The sequence below is a fragment of the Mangifera indica genome, chromosome 1 (genome assembly GCF_011075055.1).
Source record: "Mangifera indica cultivar Alphonso chromosome 1, CATAS_Mindica_2.1, whole genome shotgun sequence".
NCBI lineage: Eukaryota > Viridiplantae > Streptophyta > Magnoliopsida > Sapindales > Anacardiaceae > Mangifera > Mangifera indica.
Genome location: NC_058137.1, coordinates 419,761 through 446,213, shown reverse-complemented (window position 1 = coordinate 446,213; position 26,453 = coordinate 419,761). Strand labels below are relative to the sequence as shown.

The window sequence follows — 26,453 nt, the reverse complement described above, 5'->3', positions numbered from 1 at the left end:
ATATATGGACTGCCTGATTATCAGTCCCAAAAGGCATATAATTTAAGTAGCACTTGCTTGTTAATCCTTCATAACGATCTTCTTGCATGGCTTTATAAGTACAGTTTCAAGCAAATGTAATGGCCATTTTCAAACAATAAAAACTATATTTAACCAGTTTTGAAGATCCAATTGGATATCTAAATGATGTGTTATCATATAATTGGATGATATTGAATTAACCATAAAGCAACATCCAATTTCATAATGACACATAATCCAAGTATCCAATTGGATTCTCAATACTAGGCGTAGATAGTGTTGCTCATTGTCAAAACTAATTTTTTTCACAACTGATCATCAGTTACAATCACACAACAAAACTGCAACTACAAGTACAAAACGAAGATGAATTTACATCACATACCTTGCAACACGATCCATCTACCAATCTAATTTTTTGCTATCTTCGATAGGTTTATCTACTGATGCTACAACCTTCTTACACTCGAAATCCACAGGGCGCATGGCACACTCCTCAGGCGTCACAGGCACAACCGGACGCCCATTTACGAAGATGGCCCATAAATACATCACAATAGATGCTCCCAGAGCTCCACCAGCAGCGCCAAGAATCAGAGCAGCAAGCACTCTCAGTAAGCAATCACTCCGCTTGGGGGCAGCCAGGGGTGTTTTTGTGTTCTTAACAACAGTTTCAGGATCCAATGGCTGGGAATGCATCCAATGTGGAACTCGCCTTAGATTAAAGCTCCATGAGTACACAGAACATATCTGGGTACAGTTCCCATTTGAAGAGCTAAAGCCCATGTAAACTTCCTCATCTTTCCACACTTCTGATAAGTCAATTGGATACCAGAGCAATGGATCAGAAGGCTTGCTATCACCAAAATGACTCAACCTCACCTCTAATCTCTCCAAATTGGCTTCATAATCTATCCAAGAAGTCAATTTTTTACCACTATTCAACCACAGGTTGTGAGATGAAACATTGCTGGCTTTAATCGATGAAAGACTACCCACATCAATCCCCACGTGATTGTCATTCAGATCACCATACTTGGCATCTCTAAAAGTATCAAATTCAACAGCGATAACTCTATATTTATCTTTTTCCAACACTTGAGAAAGCCCAAATGAGCTATCGCCAAACCCATTAGAATCTAAACCACTTGGAACCATAACAAAAGCCAAACCATCACCATTTTCCTTAAACATCGAAAAGGAGAAGTTCGTTGAAAAAGAAGCTAAATTCCTAGGCTTTCCTTCAACAACAAGCTTGATGGGTTTCTTATACATGATTCGCCCAGCACTTGAACTAACAGAGTTAGTAAGTTGAACTGAAGACTCATCATTAACAACCTTAGCATCCCCGTATAATGAAATGTTGGAGTTAAAGTTCGGATCTTTAACAAAACTTTTGAAGGAAAAAGAGGAAACTTGGTCGGCGCATAAGACATTGAGGTGGAAAATGAGTAAAGCTAGTGCTATGTAGTACCTGAGCAAGAAATCCGCGGCCATTGCCGAAGTGGGTCGGAGCTGAAACTGGGGTCAGTTAGGCCTTGTAAATGCGAGTCCTGGGTTTGTAAGGTGAACCCATCAACAAAATAGGTCAATATTTTCTAGGGTTTGGAGCGAATGAATGTCGACGGCACAGCAGAGGGAGAAAGTAAAGAATGGGAGGATGGGTTTGGCTTGGAGGCTGTGAAAATTAAATACGTTTTACTCGTTTCTGCAAACTCTCTGACTCAGTTTCTCTGGTTGTTGCTGACAGAGGGAATATTTCACAGCACATTTTGCAGTTGTACCCTTTCAATTTAGCTTAAATGCCATTTGAACCATGTGCTCTATGATTTCCAGTTTCATGCTTGTGAATGACAATGGATGGATGCAGATTGAGATTCAAATTAAATTAGTTTGAGCTCGTATTTATATTGAGCTTCATGATTTACAGTTTACTTGTGCTCTTTTATATGGTTTGGGACTATCATTTATTAGTGAAGGGGATCAGTTGAGATAAGGAGAAAATTTCTAGGACCCTCAATTTTTTTTTTTTGTATTGTTGGGAAAGGATTAGGGAGTCCTCATTTTGTTCCAAAATAAGTGAACCTTGTGCATCGAATGGTCAAAAAGGTAACTTAACAATTAAAAACAATATTCACTTTGACTTTAGACTTCTTCACCTTAATCAATAAAATAATTATCACTATCATAAAAGGAGATAAGCCAAAAACAATTTATGTGACAAGTAAAAGAATCGAGTTTTGTGTATCAAATAGCCATTTAATTAGTCTTTTGAACTAACTAACACTTTTATCATATTCTACATTTTCTATAAAAAGATCTTCTCGTTAATTATAAATAGAAAGTTTTTTTATGTTTTATTGACATGTACAATCGACATGATTAGTTGTTACATATATTTGTTATAACTTATGCTTTAATATCTATTTTGTGAATTTAACTAGGAGAGAATATGACACATGTGTGAGATTTTTCTTTGAGTTTTTTTAATCAAACAAGTGTGACTATGTGAGTGTGGGATATATCCTTTGTGGGTATTTATGATAATATAAAAAATAAAGAGTACCAAATTGTAAAGTCTTAGAACTTAGTTTAGACTCTAGAGTTACAGTTGAAAAAATTCCCCTGCATCATGTTCCATAATGTTTGTAAAAAATTATGTTCCATAATGTTGAACAACCAGAAAAAAAATTTACCAAAAAAAAAAATTCCCTGCATCAAAGTACTGCTGTCTGCGGAGTTTCCCCAAAAAGGAAGATCAACAACTGCACGCTCGAGTGTCCACAAACTCTTAACCTTTTGCCTTGGAACATTTCCAAATCCACAGCTGTAGAATTAATTACAGCGAATACACCATTTGTCTCATTCAAAGCGACTCATATTGATTCGGCACTGGTTACTTTAAAGAAGGATTCTTCATAGACCAATATCTAACATGCGCCGTATGTATATCGATAGGCCCTTGCCTTGGTGACTCGTGACTCAAAAAGATGGTGTAGTGCAGTCTTGTGCTTACTTTATAAATATTTATCACATCAATCAATGTGCGCGTGCTTTGTCTTCTGGGTAATGTAACGGATAGGTTTCATTGATTGAAATACTGTCCAACCATAAGGTGCGTTTAGCGATCCCTCGATAAGCCTTTTTCTTACCGGTGCCATGTTTGGGTACATACAACTCACGTCTGCATTTTCTTTAGCAAAAGCATTCAATATTCTGTGATGGATTTTTTTGAGATAATAAATTGAAACCAATAAAATTCGTGGCCTCAATTTTTTATTATCCAAATTGGATCCATGTGATTATGTAATTTTACACTAATAATAAAATAATATCTTATTATATAATGATATATTATCTAACAAAATTTATGGTATCATAATTATATTAGTAGAAAGAGAAACTTATAACTCCATCATTGAAGATGCAAGTAGCAGCAAGGCTCGCGTGAGACAGGGCAAAAGGAAGACAGGGTATTATTGGACAGTGCTCTAGTGTGTGAAGTTCTTTTCATGGAGAGAAATTAAGAAGGTTGCTGTCATGCAATTCAAAGTGTAGTGCCTCCACCAATGGCAAAGTGCAGAAATTTAAGAAGCAAAAGGGATGGACATGGGCACATGACCATTAAAAATGAAACATTGGACCACTTCACCTTGTGATTTGTGTGAGTCTTGTGAACTTAAGTTGAGTGGCTACCTCCTTTATATGGTCGCTATGAGCCCTTGCTGCAGCTTTGGTTGGTGCACATGACATGGGTCCTTCAGCATTTCAGTCTTATTTATGAGCTCCAGCAGACATCAACTATTTATCAAATGGGTTAATTGATTCGCCTGATTGATATCAAAGTATTAAATATATCTGTAAAATCACTAAAAACTCATACAAAAATCAAAACTCCCTTCTGCATGAGGTTTTTTAATCATATTGACTAAATGCTAAGGCATTTGTTTTTGTGTCTCTAAGGAGCTAATAAAATCACAATAATGCTTAATGTATATATGATCAAGTCCTAACATGCACAAATAAATTGAAGTATCATCATATGACTTGATTCTAAATTAGAGATATTAAATATCTAAATCACATAATAACGTGTTTGTTTATACTTGATGTATCCATAATTTGTACATGTAATTTTACTTATAAAATTAACCCTTGGCACAACAAACTGATAGTTTAGAAGAATTGAGTAAGTCTAGTTATAGGATGCGGTAAGAGTTTAGCTCTAATGGGTCTGCATTATTTATCTCCAAAACTCATTGTAGAAAAGAACAAAGAAAAGATATGGCAACTCAACAGAAAAAAGGGAAATGAAAAGTAGCCATCACTCTTTACCAGCTATATTGCAAAGGTGACAAAACTTTTCTGTATAGTGAGCTGGCACTTTGAATCTCCTTTGAGCTTATAAAATCTTCATTTAAAGCAGTGCAAGGACCACCACTAGACTGGGACAGACAATTTAAGCATTATAGAATGGAAAAAAGGAAGTAGAAAGCAAAATGAAACCTATATTTTGGGAAAGCAAGCAGATAAGGGTAACTGGATCAGGATGGTTTGTGGACCATCTCCACTTCGTTGCAAAATTAATAAGCATATCTTAAATTTCTATACACTCTTGGGAGACACTTGAATGATTTCATGGCAACAAAATTCCCAATAACTTCAACAGATAGTCTTTACTAGATCCAAAAGTAATCTCCCTAGTCTCTAGCACGTTGATGTCAATCAAATGTTCAACCAGCAAGAAACTTGCTAAAATGTTGATGGAAAAAATGGAGACGAACAAAATTGCTATAAACAATTCAACTCTATCTTAGCTAATATTTTTATTCATAACCATTCCTTATCTTTCAAGATCTCATGAATTATCATTTCATTAAAAGATGTATATAAATATTTAAAGAGTTTTGTTGGTTGCATAAAAGAAATAGTTGATGTCATGAGAAAACAGTAGGCAACTGAGATTTTAATTTACAGCTTAAATAGAATGCCAGGCAACCAAATTATACACACCATCCTCCTCTGTCTTTTTCACATTGTTTGAAAGAAATTATGAAGTGATTTGAAACTAGTAAGCAAATAAAAAATTTAGTTAAAAATAAATGAGGCAGCAAATCAACAAAATTATACATAATATATTTGGTTAAAGAGAATCAATCTTATGTATTCATCCATACATAACTGAAAGGACACTGTCAAGTACAATATCTTCCAGGTTCTTCATGCAAGAATGAAGAAAAAAAAATTCTTTATAGTGGCTTAGTAAAGTTAAACAATTAGCAAGTAATCTATTTAAACAGGAATTATCTAATCCTACATTCTCTGACAAAATTTTCTTTTCCTTGTGTGTTAATCAACATTAAATGACTTGCCATATGTTCTTATAATATGTGAGACATACACAGTCAGGCAACTTTAGATCGATAGAGACAGATAAAATGGCAAAATAACTCCAGGAGATTAGTCAAAAGGGTTCTGAAAAATGAATTTTAGATAATTTCAGAGTTACTAAAAAGCATATATGACACACATGGGACCAAAATTACTTTCTTTGAGCATCCATAAGGGTAAATCAACAAGCACTCTGTGTGAAAAATAAAGGAACAGGAATCAACATTGCATAACTTAATGAATATTTTAAGATGGTCATGAAAATCACACTACAGCCACCAGTATATAATTTAGTGTCGTAAGATGGTCACTGGAATCAAACACTAGAGAAGCAAACAAAACACATGAAGATCTAATGGAAATAATCAATTAATCAAAGACTTCTTTTGAGAGAAATTAAAGAGAATCCAACCCTTTCAATATACTTTTGACACTTAAAAGAACCCACAAAGTGTGCTTTTTATTCTGTACTTTTACTTGCTCGTTCCTTCCCTGTACTGTCACAATCCTTCTTGGTTATCTTTGGTGCATCTCTCTCCGACTGGTTACTTTTCTGAACCCAGTGAAGTTCAAAACTAACCTATTTAATTCAAAATTTTTGATCTTGAAAGGCCCTAAAGTTGTTGGAACTTTCGTATTAATCACAGTACTAAATCAAGCCAGTAATTATAGATCTGTGAAGATGATCAACGATTTCCTTATACTTGAAAATGTATGTGGATGTGAAAACAACATAACTCATTTGATTTGACTGATAACTGATATTAACTGGCTGAAATGTATGTAGAATGTAGATGACCTTATGAAAAGAGATTCCATATTTTGTGCTACTATTCATGCAAATAATAGTGCTGGTGTATTCAGGAACTTAAAAGCATAGAAATAAACAAGCAACTTGATAAAATGAACAAAGAATACCTAATTGAGTTCTATGATGCAAGAAGGTTCTCAAAAAGAATGAGAAGATCCATAAAAGAAATTGGGTAAACCATACAAAATTGATAAATGTGAACCATCTGTGACGATGAATAACTTTTCTACACTGTTTTCTCTGCAACTATTTCATTGAGATCTAGGTCTACTAAGGTCTCTTTTCCAAACAAGGTAAAGCCAACAGTTGCCTGCAAAAAAAAAAACATGTTCAGAAGATTTATTTTAGTAATATAAAGAATAAAGTTATACCAGTAGGTTCATAAGGACCTTCTATATAATTTGAAGCAACAAATGGGTATTAGAGGGTTCTTTTCAACCAACAGTTAGCAAAAGATCCTCAAATTCTCCTCCATAAGACAAATTATTTATATGACACAAACAACATACCTTTTTAGTTTTACGATTTAGTTTCTTAAGGCTACCAACAAAGTCAGCAAATGTCCCAGATACAACTCGAACAGTTGAACCTGGAGCAAGGCCTTTATCACCCTTTGCTGAAGATGAACCAGTAGCAAGTGTGTCAGTAGCTTTTCTGGATAGCCTTTTTGGCTTGGAATCTGAGGCAGATTCTGCTGCATCATAGAAATTTAAATTAGATTCTCCATTGAGCTTCTCAGATTTGAGGTTTTCTACTCCTTGTTGCTCTTCCTCAAAACCTTGATCAGCTTTCTCTTGTGCTTGTTTTGCCTCTGTGAAGATTGCTTCTATATCATCAATAGATATTGGCCTTGGTTTGTTTATCTGTCTTCTTCTGCATCATGAACAGAAGTAAAGAATATCTCTTGTTAGAGTGGATAAATATATGAGCCAGGCTCTTTAGGAAACTGTTTGACAACAAAACACAAGATTTTAACTATCTTCTTAATAGGTTACAAATCATTCAACCAACAGACTACTCTGGGTCTTAGGTTCCATTTAACTTTCTTCATTCAGGCCTAAAAGCTGCATACCATTCTCTTAAGAATGAAATATTTAGACAACCATGCTGCAAACAAAGGGGTCTTCAATCAGACAATAAAATGCAGGTAATGTATAGTCAATATATTAAAGAGAGAAGCTGCTAAAGGAAATAGAAAAAAGAAGAAATTACAGCAACTCCATAACTAACCTAACTGCCAGTTGATATATAGAATAAGCAGAAGACATGGACAAGGAAACTGGATAAGACTATATATCTCATCAAGCTGGCTATGAAAGGTGACTGGACAGATCAGCTATCATTGTAACAAACAGAATATATTATCCTTCTCTCCCTTAAATCTATAAGGAATTCACCTAACTCTCTAACGATATCAGCTCTAGATTTTTCCTTCCTGCTGTACAAGTATAGGCTAGTATTCAGCATTCATTGAAGCTACTGATTATTCCTTTCTGAGCATTGTATTCTCCTCTGGTGAGCTAAGAGCAAGCCGCCACCAATCACTAGTTCAGATGACCTTTCTATGTACATGCCTTTCTACAATTTTTCAGTATAACAATTGTACATATATACACACAATTCACTATAAGTGATTCCACCGAAATTAACAAGTAACAAAAGAGATGTATGTACTCACATATTTCCGACCTTAGAACCAACAAAACCGCCAACTCCCTCACACTCTCTGATAAAGTCATGTATCTCTCTGTTCAACACACACCTCAAAAAAACACAACCCGGAAAAATCGCCTTAGGCTTAACTGAGATGGAACCATTTTTTAGTTTCCTCTTCTCCTGAACAACTGGAGCATACATCTGAAAACCAGCAATACAAATTTACAAAACTTGTGAATTCTTTCAGACATTACTATTTTTTTCCCTAATATTACATCCATGCTTCCAACTTTCAAATATAAATACCATATGAATTCTAAGCAACTTCTCTATTAGTCCTAATACCAATTTGAATTCATATTTGAGATGCGTAAAAAAGACTGTCGTTTACATGTTAAACAGACGGGACATGTTGTCTAAATGTTAAAAGACAGGCAGCTGACATGTCGTCTACTCTAGATAAACAAAACTCACCTTAAATTCAATGTCAGAGAAGTTCCTAGCAAGTGATCGAGCAAGTCGTTCAGCAATCTCCTGATACCTGACCCGAGAAACCCGAACCACCCACCATTGCGGACCCAACGTAGCCAAATTATCGAGATTGAGCTCTTCGGTCCAAGAAGTATACCGTTTCTTCGGCTTCTTTATAAGCCTTTCTTCAACTTCTTCTCTCCAACTGTAACCGGATTTTCTCTCTCTTCTTTCGTTTCTCAGCTGCCTCCTCTCTCTCCCCGATAGCTCTTCTTGTTGTTGACTGGTTATAGAGTCTAGAGTGGCGGAGATTGATCGTGAAGGCGCGTGTTTGGCTGTGAGGCTTGGAAAGAAAACTTGTGGAAGAGGCCGCCGAGAGAAAGAGTGAGCGTAGGGACAAGGACCCCATTGGACAAGCCCTTGCTTCATCTTGTTTGTGAGATTTTTTTGAGTTTCGATTTGGTGCCAATGGTGAGCAGACGTTAGGCTTTTGCCGGTTGTGGATAATTACTGTAATGCCATTGGACTAGTTTTAGAGTTGCCCGGCCCCTTTGGTTTTTTTAATTTTTTGTAATGCAGTGATAATTGACATTAAAAGTTTAAATCTCTTCAAGGTTGCGGTTGATTCAGTTTGAAGAACTCAAGTTGATCAAATGAATCGAGTTTAAACAGTTAATGATAGCTACGAATAAATGTTTTTTTGAATATTTTTAAGTTTAATTTGATTTAAATAAAAATAAAATAATTCAAATTCATTGAATTAAAGTTTAAAAAGCATTTGTATATATTGGTTATTCTCAAAGTTAAAAATTAAAAAAAAAAAGATTTTAAGAGTTTGAGTTATTGGAACTTAAATTTTGTTTGACAATAATTAAATAGAGCCTGATTTAATATGAGTTGAGTGGTAAGCAATTTGCGCTCAGATCCAATTCCCGTACAAATTTGCGAGGTTCACCGCTTTAAACCGTCCACTACGGCTTTTCCCGCGCAGTTAAAACCCCCAAATTGACAAATACCGATTAACCGCTAAAACTCCAAAACACGCCTTCAACGGCAATTTACCTCCAAAAAATTCAAACACTCCCGCGCTTTCTCTCTTTCCTTTTCTTCTTCTTTCTTCGCTGAAATTTAAACCTCCAAATCCAATTCTCTCCTCACACTCTCTCTTGAATTCTCCATTTTCGCTTCCTCGGCCGCTCTTCATTCCAATGGGAAAGCCAAACAGATCGAAAGAATCACATAACAATTACGCTAAGGGAAATGTCACTCCAATTCAAGTCGCTTTCATCGTTGACCGCTATCTATCTGACAACTTCTCCGAAACCCGCTCTGTCTTCAGAAATGAAGCCTCGGCTCTCATCTCGAAATCCCCACTTCGAGAGGTTTTTATTTTTATTTTTCCATCTGGTTTTTTTTTTTTTTTTGACTGTTGTTTAAGGATCTAACAAGTGGGTTTACTTTTTTATATTTATTTTTGCAGGCCCCGAAGAGCTTGTTGAGTTTAATGGCGATGTTGAACGAGTATATAAGTTTAAAGGAGGAGAAAGTGATGTTGGATCAAGAGAAGGCTCGTTTGGAGCAAGAAAAAATGAGAGTACAGACGTTGCTACAAGGTATGCAAGGTGTCATGAACACTTACAATGCAAGTTCGTCAACGCCAACGATTCAGCCAACAAAATCGATGGCCGTCGTTCATCAGCCTATTCCATCTAGTAAATCCCCTTCAGGTCATCTCTCAATTGTACTTTTTTTTTGCCTGATTTTAGAACATAAATTGGAAATATTAGCGTTTTATCAAAGTTAGAATTCTTTAAAAGACAATCCATGAAAGCGATCAGTCTCATGCGATTGTTGAGAGTATGCATGGATTTTCTGACTCCCTAATTTATTTTTCTCCTGAAACAAAAAGCAATCCATGAAAGTGATCAGTCTCCTGTGATTTTTGCTCTCTGTGTCAGGTTGTCTTGTGCAATATACACCAATTGTTGTGCCTGTGTCCGTCCTTCCCAACACTAATATTTCTCCAGCAATTACAAGTTTCCCATTAACACGAAAGAGGGCAGGCTCAAAAGTTGTATCAGAGCCCCCTCAGCCTGTAAAGAAGTCTCGAAATAAGTTGCCCAATAGGATATTGCCAGACAAAGGTGAAGTTTCTTCAAAGATATGCATTTTATATATTGCTGTCCAGTTTTTCTTACTGTAATGTATTGGGGGTTATGAGCAATGTTTTTTAACTCTTTTGCAGATGTAAGAACAGCCACAAAATCACAGAATGAAGTCACTAGTCAGGATTTTGTGGTTGAATCATCACCACACAACCGTGCACCCAATAGATCCAGTGTTGCTAAGAGCTTGTTTAACCAGCCTTCACTGCCTACTCAGACTAATTCATCTGGTCCCGAGACCCCACCGCAACCAGTTTCCTTTCAAGATGATAAATCTCCGCTGGGAAATTCATTCACTTTCAATGGAAGTACTAACAATTCTCCTCAAGGGATCACTCCTACTAACTGCACTTTGATATCAAAAGAGAGAGTTGCTATAAGCCCATACAAACAAATGGCATTCTACAAAGTGGAGAGAAACCACTGCATTTCCTCTTCCTCACCAGTCAAAACAAACTTAAAGAGGCTGAATATGAGGGATCATGTAAAAGGAAGGCTAGATTTTGATGGTTCCGATGTTGCAGAGAATATGGATAAACCAATTACTAATGAAATTTCAACATCTGAGTCTGAAAAGGAAGCTGATTTTTTTGACATGGATTTGCCTAATTTAGATGCCTTTGGACCCAATTTTTCCTTCTCTGAGCTGCTAGTTGATCTTGATCTTGACTGTGAAGGAATTGGCTATCCTTTCCAGCCAAATTTAGATGCTTGTGCTTCTTTGGATAATATTTCAGGGTATTTGTTCTGTCTATCATGCTGTAAAAAATTTCATGACTTAGTATTGATCCGCTATTCAGCACTATACAGTTCACCTGATGTGTTATATTAAACATAAATCTGCAGGTCATCTCATGAATCTGGGGATGCTATTCTGGGGGCTGATCAGGTTGTGTCAGAATATTCATCCACATTGACAGAAATGTTTTCAGGAAAAGACATGAATGTTGAAGGTGATTTATGTCATCTTGCAGGCTCTGATAACCTTACTGCAGTAAAGTCCGTAACAAAATGCATAAGAATAATAAGTCCTGGTATTTTACTACTCTTTTCTTTTAAGTTCAGCTTCTCCTATGGTCTCTGATATTTGTAACTTTTTATTTCGTATGGAATTCTAAAATTGTTTATGTTTTTCTTATGAAATGCAGTAAAAGGTTACAGAAGTTCTTTGGATTAGAAAATTTTTTCAGCAAGAAACTAATTTATTTTGAAGATTAAGATGACTCAAGGTTGACACGGTACCAGCACAGTACTTAGAAGAAAGATGATTGACTGTGATCTAAGTATTCAAATACTTATTTCTCCATTACGTGTTACTACCATTACCATATTTTCTTTAGCCTGCCCACAGAATTTGTGTTGAAAGATTGGGCAAAGCAAAATATCATTCGGCTTGCCAATCTAATTCTTTTATTTGGCCTATATTGATTTATGGGGTCATTGTAAATTCTGATGAAGGTTGGTTAGAAGTAGAAATTTCTTGAACAGAATGTTTGTTCACTTGTCAGACACTTGGACGTATCCGTATAAGTGCTCCAACCAACAGAATAGTATGACATTTTCTTTGTTTTATCCAGACTTCCAATTTTTGCGGTGTATCTGCCAAAAAAGTTGTGTTATTTGCTGTATGAGGCACAGTGACAGGTTCTCGTTGTGCTATAGTGGTGACTGCTATGTAAATCCATTGTTGAAATGATGAAACATGCGTTGTGAATTATATCAACAGTCATCACAAAAAAAAATTTTCCATTGCTTTGATGTATGTTTTAGAATTGGGAAATTCATCACCATTGGCTTAGCGTGGCGACGAAAGTCACTTTTCTCCTACAGGAAAAAAAAGCTCCAAAGTATAGATTGAATCTTACACGGCTGAAGCCCCATATAGACCTGGCAATGTTCTGTTACAAGTCTGATAGTCCAAGAATCACGAATACTGAAACTTTCTTCCAGAATTGTGCTTTGACTAAGTGATTCTTGGAGGAGACCTAGCCATTGGTAGGGGTGGTCCAGGTGGAATAGAGACAAACCAAAACTGTATAAGGTTTGGCTTGAACGAAAAAAGCTTGGCTGGAGTTTGAGTTGACAGTGAGTTATCGTAGATGATAAAAAGTTATCGGAGAAGTTGAGTCTGTTAACAACCTTCTGGTGACTTGCTCAATTTGAACTCAAGTTGGGTTACCTTAATTTGAGTTTGACTTATTCAAGCCAAACATTAGTCCGAGCTCCTTGGATTCCACAAATCCAATTGTATATAGCTTTATAGCTTCTGTATTCAACGAATACACACAAGTATTCTTGCCTGGCAACAAAAAGTAACATATAGAGGTAAAAAGTGATTGCTGCTCTTTCAACTTCAATTTAACAACTCTTGAGAAACTTCCATGAACAAAATTACTCTCTGATTTACATTTCGGTTAAGCTAAGTACTTCTCCACTTTCTCCACTTCCTCCTGACTTCCAATGAAGAGTGGAACTCGCTGATGTATCTGTTCAAAGGAAACAACCAAAGCCAAAGCATTTTAGCAACAAAATTCAGCAAAGAAAATTGCATGAGCTCATGGTTATAGAAATGACCGCACCTCAGTTGGTTGGATGTCAAGTACTCTTCGATGGCCGTCTGATCCTTTCCCTCCAGCTTGTTCCACTATGAAGCTCATCGGTGCACACTCATACAAGAGCCTCAGCTTCCCATTCTTGCTCTTCTTGTCTCTGGGGTACCCATAAATGCCACCATACAGAAGGGTCCGATGGAAGTCACCAACCAGGCTACCAATGTACCTAGCAGAATAAGGCTTGCCACTGGGACCTGGATCTTTAAGATCATCAATGTACTTCCTCAACTTGTCATCCCAAAGCTGGTAATTCCCTTCATTAAACGCATATATTTTTCCAGATTTTGGTATCTGGATGTTCTCTTGAGTTAAAACAAACTCTCCATACATGGGGTCCAAGGTGAATGCAAAGACACCATTTCCTAGAGTTAACACAAAGATCACAGAGCTTGAATACATGCAGTAGCCAGCAGCAAGCAGGTTACTTCCTGGCTGGCACACGTTTACAATACATCTTTGTTCTGCTGAGTCGAGCTGCAATGCATCAAATGTCAAAAGCAATTAAAATGTATCTTCCATGAAATTATGAACATCAGCTTAGCCTGAACCTACATTAGCATCATCACTGATATCGGCTAGGCACTCATCGTTAGGACTGTAAATACCAAAGATGGATCCAGTGGATACAGCAGCATCAATGTTGGAAGATCCATCAAGTGGATCAAATACCACAATATAGTTTCCAGAGTAACTCGCTTCAACTGCCACTGGTACATCTTCCTCCTCTGATGCTATAATCCCAGTTCGTCCACTTGATCTCAAGCAATTAGAGAACACCTGTAAGTGCAAAATTTTTAATTTCTGTAACTGCTACTAGCTATTTCATGATACCTACAATCTATAAAGCAATTTGTTCTACCAACCTTCACAATCTGCTTTTATATTTATATATATATATATATATTGCAACATATTGGTCCAATAGTTTGGTTAACTGTTAAGATATTAGATACATAGTCTAAACAATGCTTAGAGGCTATTTAACAAATCTTATGTTTACAGTGCAAGCAATGCTCAAAAACAATACAACAAATCTTATATTTTCCGCATTTTATCAAACCATCATTCAAGCGTTACTTTCATGATAATTTTGCCTTTGGTTCAATTGTTAAAATTTTGTTTATTTTGAATAAAAAGTATATGATGATTTTGGTTTTAGGCTTCAAAACCCAAACTATCTCTTAATTAATCTTTTCTGAGTATTTCCAAATGATACAAGATATCAACATATACGGTTTGCATTGTTAAATTTGGGATTTGGCTAGGTACTTTAGATGCACATTGTTTAAAGAGTATTTAATAAAGCACAGGTTAAGCTAATATGAGAAAGTATCAACCTCATTTGAAACAACATCAAGCTTCTTTTGGTCCTCCCCTTGAACATTGACAGCACCTTGAACTCCAGTCAAGCTAGAAATGCTAGCTCTCTGAACCAATGAGGCAATCTGCTTACAAGCCAAGGAAATGCTTGAAAGCACAATTGTCAGTTCTGCATCAATAAAACCAGCTTGTTCCTGCTTCAACAACCAGTTCGTGAGTGTTTGAATCTCAAACACACTTTTCTTCTTCTTGGTTTCAGCCTCCGACGCCGTCCCAACGGCCATGCACTTGACACCAGCAGCACCCACATGCCTTCTCTTGACATCGATGCTGTTGCAGTTGCTGGGACAGGAGACAAGGGCTTTGGTGTCAAACCCACATGGTTGATAGGGGAAGAGATGAGAAAGAGAACGAGAGCTTGAAAGAAGAAGCTGTGAAGAAGATGTAGCTGCTGCTGCTGCCACCATGATTAAGATTAGCTCTTTAGCTCTCTACTTTCTTCTTCTTCTTCTTGTGTAGTGATGACATTTTGTTCTCTAACAGGCACTGGGTTTTTGTGAGGTTGAAAATAGTTTCTGTTGGAATGGTCCCACTTATCTTTCTTTGAGATCCATTCTTGTGACCAAGGCTCGTTGAGGAATGTTCAGCAACCGAGAGTGATGGGTGTTAACAAACTACAAGTTGCAGACTTGCTGTTGGACTCTGAAGTTAAGGCTTAGATCATCAGTCGAAGCCCACTACCCAGTCAGCAATGTTACTGCAATTACGGGCCAAGATAGAGGCAGACGTGAAGCCTGTTCAAACTGCTTAAAGCAGGCCCAATTTCGACTCACTATTATTTCTATGGGTCTTTAAAATAGTATTTTGAAATGTGAATGTGATATAGTAATAGTATCGCTCGTACTGGATTTAATATTTATTTTAAATATAATATATCTTAATTTCTAATGAGATCCATTTTTTAAAAATCTGTTGACGGTGTAATATATCGAACATGTATAGTAATATACAGAAGTCATTAAAATTCATTTTTCTTATTACTTTGGTAAAGAAGAATGTTTATCTATATTATGGATTGTTCTGTATGCAAATGATATTTATTGTTTTTTTTTTTCATAATTAATCATTGTTTTTTCTAATAAAGAAAATTCCTGGTAATGTCTCATTCTATAATTCATTTATGATGTATAAGAGGGAAATGACTAAAATTGAAAGAATGACTTGGTCATATATTGCTTAGAAGATAGGAGCCTGTAATTTCTCTCCATTTCCACGAAGACTTGTGACTTTTAATTTCTCTCAAATACCCTATAACGAAAATAGACATGTCAGAAGTGAACCTTTTGGAGAAGACCAACAAGGCAACCAGAATAGTGACACTAATGTATGCTATTTAATTTTAGTTTTACTTGACTTCCAATTAATTTCCAAGTCTTTGCCCGTCTCCTACCTTTTAATTTCCTTTCAACATAATTATCTCGGTTGAATTGACCATTATTTCGTCTCTAAAGCCCTATGAATACGCGTAATTCAAATGAAGCCAAGGAGCAACAGAACTTGTTCAAGCCACTCGTTTCAATATATATGCAGCCATGGCCACCTTTTTTGAATCATCGAAACCATCTCACAGTAACATTCTCAGCCCACTTAGGCTTTCAATTTTGTCAGCTTATAAATAAAACACCAAAAACAGTAACGGACTGCATCTATGGCTTCCCCTGCAATCAAGTTGCCATTGCTTCTCTTCATCTTTGCTTCCTTCTTTCTCCGTGCAGCTCTAGGTATGGTATAAAATATATCTATCAGTTTGTTTTGGCTTTTTAGAGTATATCAATTGCGATTTATTTAATTCTTCTTGCCTCTTAGACCCCAAAATGGGATTCTTCCTAAGAATCCTTCCCTTAAGGGAGGGTCTTGGAATTGGTAACTTTAGAGAACTACATGGACTGGAAATTTAGTTGTATAGTTACACCCAATTCACTTGGAATTCTCCCCTCGTCTCGGGTTCGGGGATGGGCAATGTTAGAGAAGCAAATGAACAGAAAACCTCTGGAAGAGGTTCTCCTTTTTAATTGTTGGGCCAACTCCACAAAATGTTATTGGGCCTCTCCCACCCCAAACTATATGTCTTCCCATAGCCTTCACCCAAATAGTTAGTCATGTGCTGACATCCAATTCACTTTTCGGCCAATCTGAGATTCTTCTAAGGAATCTTCCCTAAACTGGGGGATAGCCAAAGTTAGATAACTGCGTGAGATTCTTGTTATGAATCCTCCCCTCTACTGAGGCTTGGTGATAAACAAAGTTAGAGAGCTATAAAAACCGAAAACCTCCCTTGGAAGAGGTTGTTCTCTTGAACTTTGGACTTTGGTATCACCTGTTGAACCAACTCAATACAGTCCCTCCCACCCCAAAAGCTAGTTATAAAGATGAAATTTTACCTCAACTTATATACTCACAGCCAATTCACATCCCAACCAAATTGGAATTCTTCCTGACAGACCTTTTTTGTTGTTTTGCAGGTGGAATTGTTTGTGATGATTTGCCAACGGATGTTTGTGCATTTTCAATATCGTCTTCTGGAAAGAGATGTTTACTGGAGACTGACTATGAAAATCATGGAAGTGTGGAGTGCAAAACATCTGAAGTTGTTGTAACGAACATGGCTGATTATATTGAGACTGATGAATGTGTGCGAGCTTGTGGCGTCGATAGAAACTCTGTTGGGATTTCCTCAGATGCTCTCCTAGAACCACAATTCACTTCCAAGCTTTGTTCGCCGGATTGTTACCAGAAGTGCCCCAACATTATTGATCTTTACTTCAATTTGGCTGCCGGCGAAGGTATGAGATCTATTTTGATGGTAGTTAGTATTTGTAATTGTCTTGGCTGCTTGGCTGGTGAGAAAGCGAGAGAAACAACCAAAATGAAAATTTACATTTTTTTTTTAGATAATACTATAAAAATATTATAAATACATTTGATGCAAAAATTAAATTAATTTCAAACATTAACAAATCGAGTAAAAAACCAACCACAAGTGGACCAACTGAGGGTTTAAGTAGTTTGTCGTTTGATTAGTTCAATTACTGCATATAATTTCAAGTTACTTAAAATTAAGTTTTCAAATTAAATTTGAGTTTAATGTTTGTTGATTCAGTGAATTTAACAAACCTTTAAAAATTATAAATCTTGTAATTATACTTTTAAAATTTTATTATGTAATTTTCAATTTGGTGTAATTGAAAATTTTATAAATGATGGGATTTAAGGAATTTTTTGTTATATTAAGGGGTTTAATTTAATTTTCAGATTGAGAATTTTTTAACTCAATAATCCGAAGCTTAGTTCAGTTCGATTCAATTATATTTTTAAAATAATTAATTAAAATATAAAATCTTAAATATGTCTCGAAAGAACCTATGTATATATTCCATTCCACTATTCTATAATGAACTTGAGTACATAGACTATAGCCTTTTAATATGTTTGTATAGTAAAGTGAAATACCGTAACAGTTGATTGTTGCATTAGTTTCTTTAGGGTTTATAGATTCGAGGGAAAAAAAAAAGAGAAAAATTAATTGATTTCGTTTTATCTTTTACTCGTATCCTTTTCTTGACACAATTTTCGCTTATTCCTGATAAAAAAATTATCCTCGCTTTTCCAAACTTGACACTTGCTGTAGCATATTAGAAATAACTTGACGATGATGATGATGATGATGTGATGCAGGAGCTTTCTTGCCAGATGTTTGCCGGCAGCACCGAAGGAACCCTCGCAGAATAATGTTAGTCCAGCTTTTTTCAAGCTCCAGCGAAGCCGACACCACCACCACCGCAACCCCCATTTCAACTGAATCATCCAAAGCTGCACTCGGCCCTGCTTTTGCTCCTGCTATTTCACCATCCCCAGCTCCCTTTTAGTTATTCATTTTCTTCAAAAATCATTCCCAATTTTAAAATATATAAAGGTGTTAAATTGGTGGAGGATTGTTTTCATAAATGAAATGAGAGATCTTGTTACTCTTATTTACATTCTGAATTTCATTTATGGCAATATTCTGTATCATAATACATATTGTGTTTATTGAATACATTCATCTTGGAAATACTCCAAATTTTGTGAGATAATTTTCACTCTAGGTAATTTTTTTTTTCTCTCATTGAACATTCCAAAATTAAGTATTTAGATAGATAAAGATAAAATAAAGATTGAATTCAATTTAAATTTAAAAAAAAATTAATTTAAAATTAATTTTAATTCATCTCTTTCCCTATATCTTTTCAACCCTTAAATTGAATTATTCTTAAATTGAAATCAATTTCAATTCATCCCATTCTCTTCTCTGTATCTTTTCGACCTTAAATTGAATTATTCTTTAAAAATTTTAAATTATTATAAATATATCTAGTCGTTGATTACATATTTCATTGTTTCATGTGAAATTGAAAAGGGAAGAGAATAAAAATCTCCACCAGGGATAAGTATGGGAAAGGGAGGAAAATTGTCTCCTTGGATGGAGAACGGGAATTTTTTATCATCTCTGTATTAAGTACATGATAGGGTTGTACCTCCTATGAGGTCGGGATAGGAATTCAAATATTTGATCCTGCTCTGTTCTGTTCCCATCCCTATGAAGACTGAACTGAATCATGAGTGGGCTGCAACAAAACTGCAATAAATTAAGCAAGGCCGAGCCTTCTTAGGCCAGCCCATTCGTTTCCAATTCAATTTCGAAATATAATTTTAATGGTCCATTTCCTTGATAATTAAAAAAAAAAAATCAAATTACTGAGCTTACTGATAATAAAAGAATGTGGAGCAGGGAGGTTGGGATTTACATAAAAAGTAAAAATAGACTTTGATTCATTTCAGCTAACAAATATGAAGCAGTAAATTATTACATCGAAAATTTTCAAAACCGAAAAAAATTATGACATTGAAAGCCAAACAGATACAAAAGGATTGATTTCCGAAAGCAATCGGAGCTAGCTAGTGTAATAGTTTTGTTTCAGAATGCAACTAACAGTAGGGCAGATCCTCTGGAGGTGGAGGCAGCGTAGTCGACGGCGTCGGTCCGTTTTCCACTGCAAAAGCTGTAGCCAAACCCCAGGGCAAGTGAACGTCCAAATGACAGTGCAAGAACCAAACACCTGTATAAAGTTCAGTCACAAAACAAGAAAAATGAAAAATTGGCTGATAAGTCTCTCTGAAAACTTCCTCTGTTTCTCAATTTTCTTACATTTCTAACTTCTTTTTGCCCGTTGGACTATCGCATTCAAAGGATCATGCATAAATCACATTAATTATCATGTTTTGACTTGCTAATCTTCTCATGAAAGAAAATTAATAAATTCACCTGGATTATTTGCGGTGAATCTGATGACAGCCCAGCCTCCAACTGGTACAGCAATGGTGTTTCGCCTTTGTGGGTTGACGAGATTGTATTTTTTCCTATCCCTCGTTTTGTTATAGTTTCCAAACCCTTGAGCCAACACGTAGAAGTCAAAACCGTGAAGGTGCATGGGATGATTCTCTGTTGTGATCAAAGCCGTGTTTTGCAGGACAATCTCCACTGTCGAATTGAACTTGAGTTTTTTGACCCTCGTCGACTTTGGTGCAAACAGAAGTGACGTGGCGTTGTTGAAACTGCTATTTGTGAAGTCAAACGTAACAGGCGGCTTGTTGGGGAAATCGGCCGTGTAGACTCCGTTCTCATTGTTGAAGAAGAAGGCTTGCAACATTGACAGACTTGTTGGGAGCTGGAAGGACTGGTTGTTCATACTAGCAGAGAATCGTTGACCGTTTAGACCTTGACACGTGGCGTTTGTTACGCAAGGTTCCAGCGCCAATCCAAAGGCCACAAACATATGCTCGTCCACATGACGTGGCACGGGGACCCAGTGGGGGCACCCTTCTAAGCTGGTTAAGTTACTGTAGAAGCTGTGAGCGGTTGGCGTGTCGTTGAAAGCTGGAAGGACTGGCATGATCGGAGTGGCTGAGTTTGAACCTTGGTATTCGATGATGGCTCTGGTGGTAGTGTTATCGAAGGGGAATGGCGAGCTAGAATAAGCATGAGCCGCCATGTAATAAGAGCCCGCTGGCTGGTTGGCCTTGAGGAGGACGTCGGTGGTCTGGCCAGGGGCAATCACCACAACGTCGGTGACCTTTGGCGTTGTGTAAGCGGCGTCGACGGCCACCACTGTTAAATTGTGATTAGCTATCTTGAAGAAGAGCTGGTTATTGAGTGCAGCGTTGATTATACGCAACAGATAAGTCTCTCCATGTTTCACCTTGAGCTTGTATGTTTCTGAAAGATTAATAAGACCAGAGACTGAACCATATCAGATAAAATAAAATAAAATCTATTATACTCGTAATTATATCGTCTCAATTTGGGTTTTAGTAAGACTCAATCTTAACTAGACTTTAACTGGTTAACTCACATAATCTCAATTGATATGAAATCGGCTACTGTTTTCACTCTGTTGACGAGAGTTTTATTCATTTATTCTACACTTACGATTTTGAGAGCAAGGGTAGAGGTCTCCGGGCCTTCCATTAATGGTGTAAGCATCGGAAACATTAGGACCACCACCAGTGGCGAGAGCCTGGTTCTCAACATCGACAACATTGGCATTCCACCACTCACCTACGTACAATCACATTATTAAGTAAATAGCTTGCAAACAAATTGAATTCAAATTGCTGGTAGATAAAAGCTTGGAGAGTTAAAAGGAATACCCAGTAAGATGGGAACTTCCTTGTGAGGTTTAGGGAATGGATAGGCTTGACCAGCTCTTGGGCGAATGATAAGAGCACCGTAGACGGTGGCGCGCAGCCATGAGACGTGAGCATGCCACCACAGGGTCCCTTCCTGGTTGATGATCGTAAATTTGTAGGTGTATTTACCTCCAGGTCTTATTGGACATTGAGTTACCATGCTAGGTCCATCTGCCCACCCACTGAGTATTTGAAATATTCCATGCCTACGTAAACATAAATTTCATGATATTTAATTAGTTTTCGAAGATTTGAGAGAAAATTTTCTTGATTTTCTTTTTGTCAAAATCTAAATCATTTAAAAATAGTAATGAAATTGATTATTGCATCGTATATAACTAGAAGTGGATCTGATACGAGTTAGCTCATAACAAATTCTTAACTATTCTCGAATGAGTCAATTTTTGAGTTAGAATTCTAATTCAACAACTTAGTTTAAGATTAGTTTATTTATTTATTATATGATATTATTTATTTATCTTTTAACGATTTTGTTCATTTCATCTATAACCTTCTAATAATATTATACATTATCTTAAATTGGGTATCATGACTTACTATAGACCTTAACTGAGTTGAGTTGGTTTTGAAAGTCAATTCAACTTGTGTTGGTGATCTCAAATTCGTTTAGGTCAAACTTGAGATAAACTCAAATTAAGAGAGTTAACTCGTTTTTTAAATTAAATCGAATCTTGAACTAGAGGGAATTTGACTCAATCTAGCTTGCAAGCCAAGCAATAACTTGTTTCGAGTTTGTTAAACAATTGTAAAAATGACATCATTTTACTTATTATTAGGTAAAACGATATTTTTTTATCAATAAATCATAAACTCGAATTAAGTTTTTAACTTAAAACTTTGAGATCAAGATAAACTTGAGTTACCTTCGCTTTGACTTAAAAAATTCAAACTAAACTTGGGTTAGTTCATTTTTAATTTAAACCAAACTAAAATCGAAGATATTCAAACTGAGTTTGATTCGTATCCACTTCTAACGGAATACGTCCTATATAAAAGGGTTAATTACCAGTGGATGGTAAGATTATAGGGTGATTTGTTGAAGACATGAACAATAAGGGTGTCACCCTCATGAACGCGTATGGTTGGGCCAGGGAGACTTCCGTTTACAGCAGTTATCACTTGCTGATTGCACAACCGTCCGATGGTCAAGTTTTGCACCTGATCAAACCAGTAAAACCGGTTATTACCTGATTGCTCTTCATCACATTCGTTATATTCTGAACGTCAAAAGAAAACAGAGGAGAGAAAGTGAAGCTTACATGAAATGTGTGCTCCACGATTGCCGCAGAAGCCATTGAAGAACAAGCCACAAGCACAAAAGCACACACTAGCAGACCTATAGAACGTGCCATGCTGAAAAGAAGAACGAAGACACTTGACAAAATAGGGTTTTAAGAAACAATGAAGACACAGAGAGAATGGCAAGCTCTATTTATAAGAAAAATATGAGGGTCAACTTCAATGAACGTCCAAAGCGTGCTTTTCCAGATTAAATTTCCTTTCTTCTTTACAATCCCAACAGCCATATCTACATAGAAATTAAAACTGATTAAAAATGAAAGCATCTGCATGTACATTTGGAATCTTCGATTCAGTTGCGTGATAAAATAGTTAAAAGGGACTTAAGGAGTTAGTAGGAATTTCGTTGTCTAACAGCTTTAGTTTGGCCATCAACGTATACATAAACTAAAACTACTTATTCAGATTTAAGTTCTTCAAGCAAACTAGCCAAGCCGTCCCTTTTGAAATTCGTTGCTCTGACAATGACTTATAAATTATTTATATGTTGTTATCTTGTACAAATTTCCACTTTTAACATATTGAATTCACATTTATGCTATGGTTCTATTAATAACGGCTTGCTGTTTTTGTAAGATATCTTAGGAGCAAGCACTGAGGCAAACAAAAACACACAAATTGTATATGCAGATTTATCTTAATTTACCCAAAACAAAATTACGATGATTAGATACCATGTTATTTTAATATATCTTCACATCTCTTGTTATAATAATTAAAGAGGCTTTTCATGTATTAAATTCAAACCATTTATGGGTCCAAAGGTGTCGCCCTAGTTCGTTGTGGAGCAAAACCCACGCCAAATGACCAGATAACATGACCCTTGTGTATACCAGCGTTGTGTCTTAGAGATAAAACAAATCCTCAATTGTAAGAGCGCCAATTAGGGCAAACATTTTTTTGGTCCCAATCATTAATTAGAATGCAATTGTCCCATTACAAGCGGCCGATCAGCCATGTGCAATACCCAAATCATTCAATTCACAGGTTGATGGTTAGCCAGCATTAATTTGAAGGAAATTATTTCAAATTACACAGATTCATGTAACTATAATTTATAGCCTGCAAATTAAAGCACGGTTCGTTTGTAGTTCATTGGAAATCAACATTCAAATTAATTTTCACCACCAATAACATTCAATCGGTAAAAGGAATTGTCTACGCTTTGGGTCGTTAAATGGCAGATGGTGATGATAAAATATAGAAAAATTTAGGTACTTTATTTTCAATGCATAGGAACTATTCTTTTCTCCACACTTACAGAAAATAAACTAAATTTGGTGAATACTGATTTGTGGTCAAAATCTCTTCTCAGTCAATTAATTAAACTCTTGGATACGACATTAAGTGGCAAGTTTAAGGGAAGATTCATTCTAAGATGAGATGAGATGAGCTTGGGGTTTATTCAAACTCAAGTGGAAGCTATAATATCTAACTCTAACTCAAAAGTGTTATAAAAAGGTCATGAGTAGGATGAACAACATATAAGACTATTATTTTCTTCACGTTGAAAGCTGGAAGGACTTGTGCTAAGATTGCTTTTTCACATAGTTTTATAAATAATTAATTAATTAAATAGATCTCCAACCCTATTAATCAAATTGTTGTAAAAAATATTAAACTGTTTCTAGGTTACACATGTATCTAACAATAATGCTTTCGTGCAATCTATATTAAGCAATGTTTTAAGACTCATTCCATCCGAGTTTGAATTCGAACTAACCCTAAACTAGATCTCAAGGCACACCTGTGGCATATGAAGGTCAGATAATTTTTATTGAAGCTGAGGGTCGTCGTCAAGTTTGTTACTTTTGTCCAGGCAGCTGCTGCATGCCAAACCTATCAAAGAATTTATTTTTATTTAGACAAGTAATTATTTTATTTTATTGGTTGGAAGAGGAAACGTTCAAGACTTGTATTAAAATTTTATAGTTGGCTAAATGTTAGGTAGTCGCTGACTATACTTATTTTCCCAGAGATAGCTGAGAGTTGGTCGCTTGCCTTCTTCCCTTCTATGGTTACTGTCATCTCTCGGATCACAGGAAAAATACCCAGTCAAACTTTGGACTTTTTATTCACTTCATTGATGATTCTATAAATATGAATATTTTTATCCAGTCTTCTAAACAAAGTAAAACATGCATCGGTAATTAATCTATGTTTAATGTTGACTTTAAATTCTACTCGTTTTCTGGTTAACCAACCCTAATAAGGTGTTTTTCAATAGGGATTTACCATTGTTTAAGAGGACACAATTGATGTGGGCGGAGTGGTTTCCTAACGTGAAGATTTTATTTATTTTGAACATAAGATCTGCCACAATATCACTTTTAAACTAATTACTAATCCAATTTAATAGTTTATAAATTATTTAATTAATTTTATATTACCATTCTCAAGCAATATAAGATGTTTATATAAATATCCAAAATTTCTCATATTTTATCGATAATAAATTTGACAACTATAAAAAATTTAAAAATCTAATTTATATTATGAACAGATGCAAATTTGTTTTTTTCAAAAAAAAAATTATTTGATAAAATTTGACCACCAAATCAATAAACCTTAGAAAGACTAGCCAACAACCCATCATTAGGATCTCTCACTTTAATATAAATATATGAAAAGATATTAGTATATATATTCAAATCCATTTATAAAAATACATATTTAAATATGAATATTCTAACTCTATACTTAATATTCTACCTCTTAACCAATTATTTTAGGTTCCGCTTGAGGTGGCCTGGTGGGTATACAGACTTGATTTTATTGAATAATAATACGCACATAGAATTGGTAAACTAACTGAAACGGCAGTAGAATATTAGGAAATTAATGTCTTTGTCGGTCAAGAACTAATGAATGCTGTATAACTTGGAGCTAATTAACCATAAGATTCAACTTAAAATGTAATGTTCTAACAGATCGAGAAGAATTAATTGTTCAGAGGAAATCCTTTTCCCATTTCGTCATGCAGGAGACAACAATGGTAGGCTTTTTAAAATAATACCAACGACATTAATTTCTATATAGTCCTACGATCTAATTTTTTTTTTTCATAGTTAGTTGGTGATTAGGTTCGTTAATACATTATTTTTCCAATTATTAAGATAATTAGATGTTGAAATTCTTGATCTACGTACACACAACAAAGGTAGTCATAGCATGACAAAGCCTTGTGAATTGACACCAAAACGTCCAAGACTCTAATATGATCTATGGGCTCATTTTTAATCTAACCCGACAAAGCCGGCCTTGTGTGAATTTCCAAACTCAGTTTCACTCCGTTCTAATTGTTTTGATTAACTTCAATTGAACTCAAATTCAGAGAGTTGATCTATTTTTTAATTTAAATTAAATAAGTAATTATGAAAGCAATATTGTTTTGTTTATTTTGGATAAAATAATATTATTTTATTAATAAACAATAAACTTAAACAATAAATCCTAAACATAAACTTGAGTTGAACTTTGATTTAAGAACTAAACTAAACTTATGTTATCTTTAATTTTGCTCGATGCACTTGAGTGAAAGTCAAACTGTTCTATTTTTTATTCAAACTAAAAGTATTCAAATTCAACTCAATTTATATTTACACTTGGTTCCGATCTAATCAATCCGAACTAACTCATCAACACTATTAATACAATACAATTGAAACAAAAATATTCTGAATGAAAATAACAACTATATTTAGCCATACAAATATGTGGCATGGAGGTATGCTCAAACTCGGGTCTCAAAATCGTGAAACTTTTTGCTAAAGCCATGCTATTATCAGTCAGCATAATCATTGAATTCAAATCAAATTGATCAATGAGTTTTAATTAAACCAATTCAATGGAATGAATCTGACCTAACTTTGATTAGTCATTTTGATCTTTAATTCACAC

The 26,453-nt window shown here is 35.5% G+C and overlaps 6 protein-coding genes across 6 annotated transcripts; 2 read left to right on the top strand and 4 right to left on the bottom strand.

Annotated features, from left to right (window-relative positions):
• Positions 1-171: 171 nt before the first annotated feature.
• Positions 172-1,890, bottom strand: LOC123227999 (L-type lectin-domain containing receptor kinase S.4-like). The gene has a single exon (XM_044653181.1). The coding sequence runs from the start codon at positions 1,516-1,518 to the stop codon at positions 424-426; it is 1,095 nt and encodes a 364-aa protein (XP_044509116.1). The 5' UTR covers positions 1,519-1,890; the 3' UTR covers positions 172-423.
• A 4,359-nt stretch (positions 1,891-6,249) lies between these two features.
• Positions 6,250-8,884, bottom strand: LOC123228008. The gene is made up of 4 exons (XM_044653192.1): positions 8,354-8,884; positions 7,902-8,080; positions 6,733-7,096; positions 6,250-6,533 (listed from the first exon to the last, which is right to left on the bottom strand). The coding sequence occupies exons 1-4, from the start codon at positions 8,777-8,779 to the stop codon at positions 6,450-6,452; spliced, it is 1,053 nt and encodes a 350-aa protein (XP_044509127.1). The 5' UTR covers positions 8,780-8,884; the 3' UTR covers positions 6,250-6,449.
• A 568-nt stretch (positions 8,885-9,452) lies between these two features.
• LOC123195207 lies at positions 9,453-12,087 on the top strand. Its single transcript, XM_044608862.1, has 6 exons — positions 9,453-9,732; positions 9,831-10,077; positions 10,309-10,494; positions 10,596-11,253; positions 11,362-11,549; positions 11,664-12,087. Exons 1-6 carry the CDS (start codon positions 9,559-9,561, stop codon positions 11,690-11,692), a joined length of 1,482 nt encoding a protein of 493 aa, XP_044464797.1. The 5' UTR covers positions 9,453-9,558; the 3' UTR covers positions 11,693-12,087.
• A 659-nt stretch (positions 12,088-12,746) lies between these two features.
• Positions 12,747-15,099, bottom strand: LOC123195213 (fructose-1,6-bisphosphatase, chloroplastic-like). The gene is made up of 4 exons (XM_044608873.1): positions 14,465-15,099; positions 13,680-13,904; positions 13,095-13,601; positions 12,747-13,001 (listed from the first exon to the last, which is right to left on the bottom strand). Exons 1-4 carry the CDS (start codon positions 14,912-14,914, stop codon positions 12,930-12,932), a joined length of 1,254 nt encoding a protein of 417 aa, XP_044464808.1. The 5' UTR covers positions 14,915-15,099; the 3' UTR covers positions 12,747-12,929.
• Positions 15,100-16,044: 945 nt separating this feature from the next.
• On the top strand, positions 16,045-18,575 carry LOC123215671. Its single transcript, XM_044635870.1, has 3 exons — positions 16,045-16,228; positions 16,970-17,290; positions 18,183-18,575. Exons 1-3 carry the CDS (start codon positions 16,156-16,158, stop codon positions 18,371-18,373), a joined length of 585 nt encoding a protein of 194 aa, XP_044491805.1. The 5' UTR covers positions 16,045-16,155; the 3' UTR covers positions 18,374-18,575.
• Positions 18,576-19,286: 711 nt separating this feature from the next.
• On the bottom strand, positions 19,287-22,706 carry LOC123216139 (laccase-7). The gene is made up of 6 exons (XM_044636511.1): positions 22,514-22,706; positions 22,261-22,412; positions 21,195-21,439; positions 20,974-21,102; positions 19,810-20,760; positions 19,287-19,603 (listed from the first exon to the last, which is right to left on the bottom strand). Exons 1-6 carry the CDS (start codon positions 22,604-22,606, stop codon positions 19,473-19,475), a joined length of 1,701 nt encoding a protein of 566 aa, XP_044492446.1. The 5' UTR covers positions 22,607-22,706; the 3' UTR covers positions 19,287-19,472.
• Positions 22,707-26,453: the final 3,747 nt, after the last annotated feature.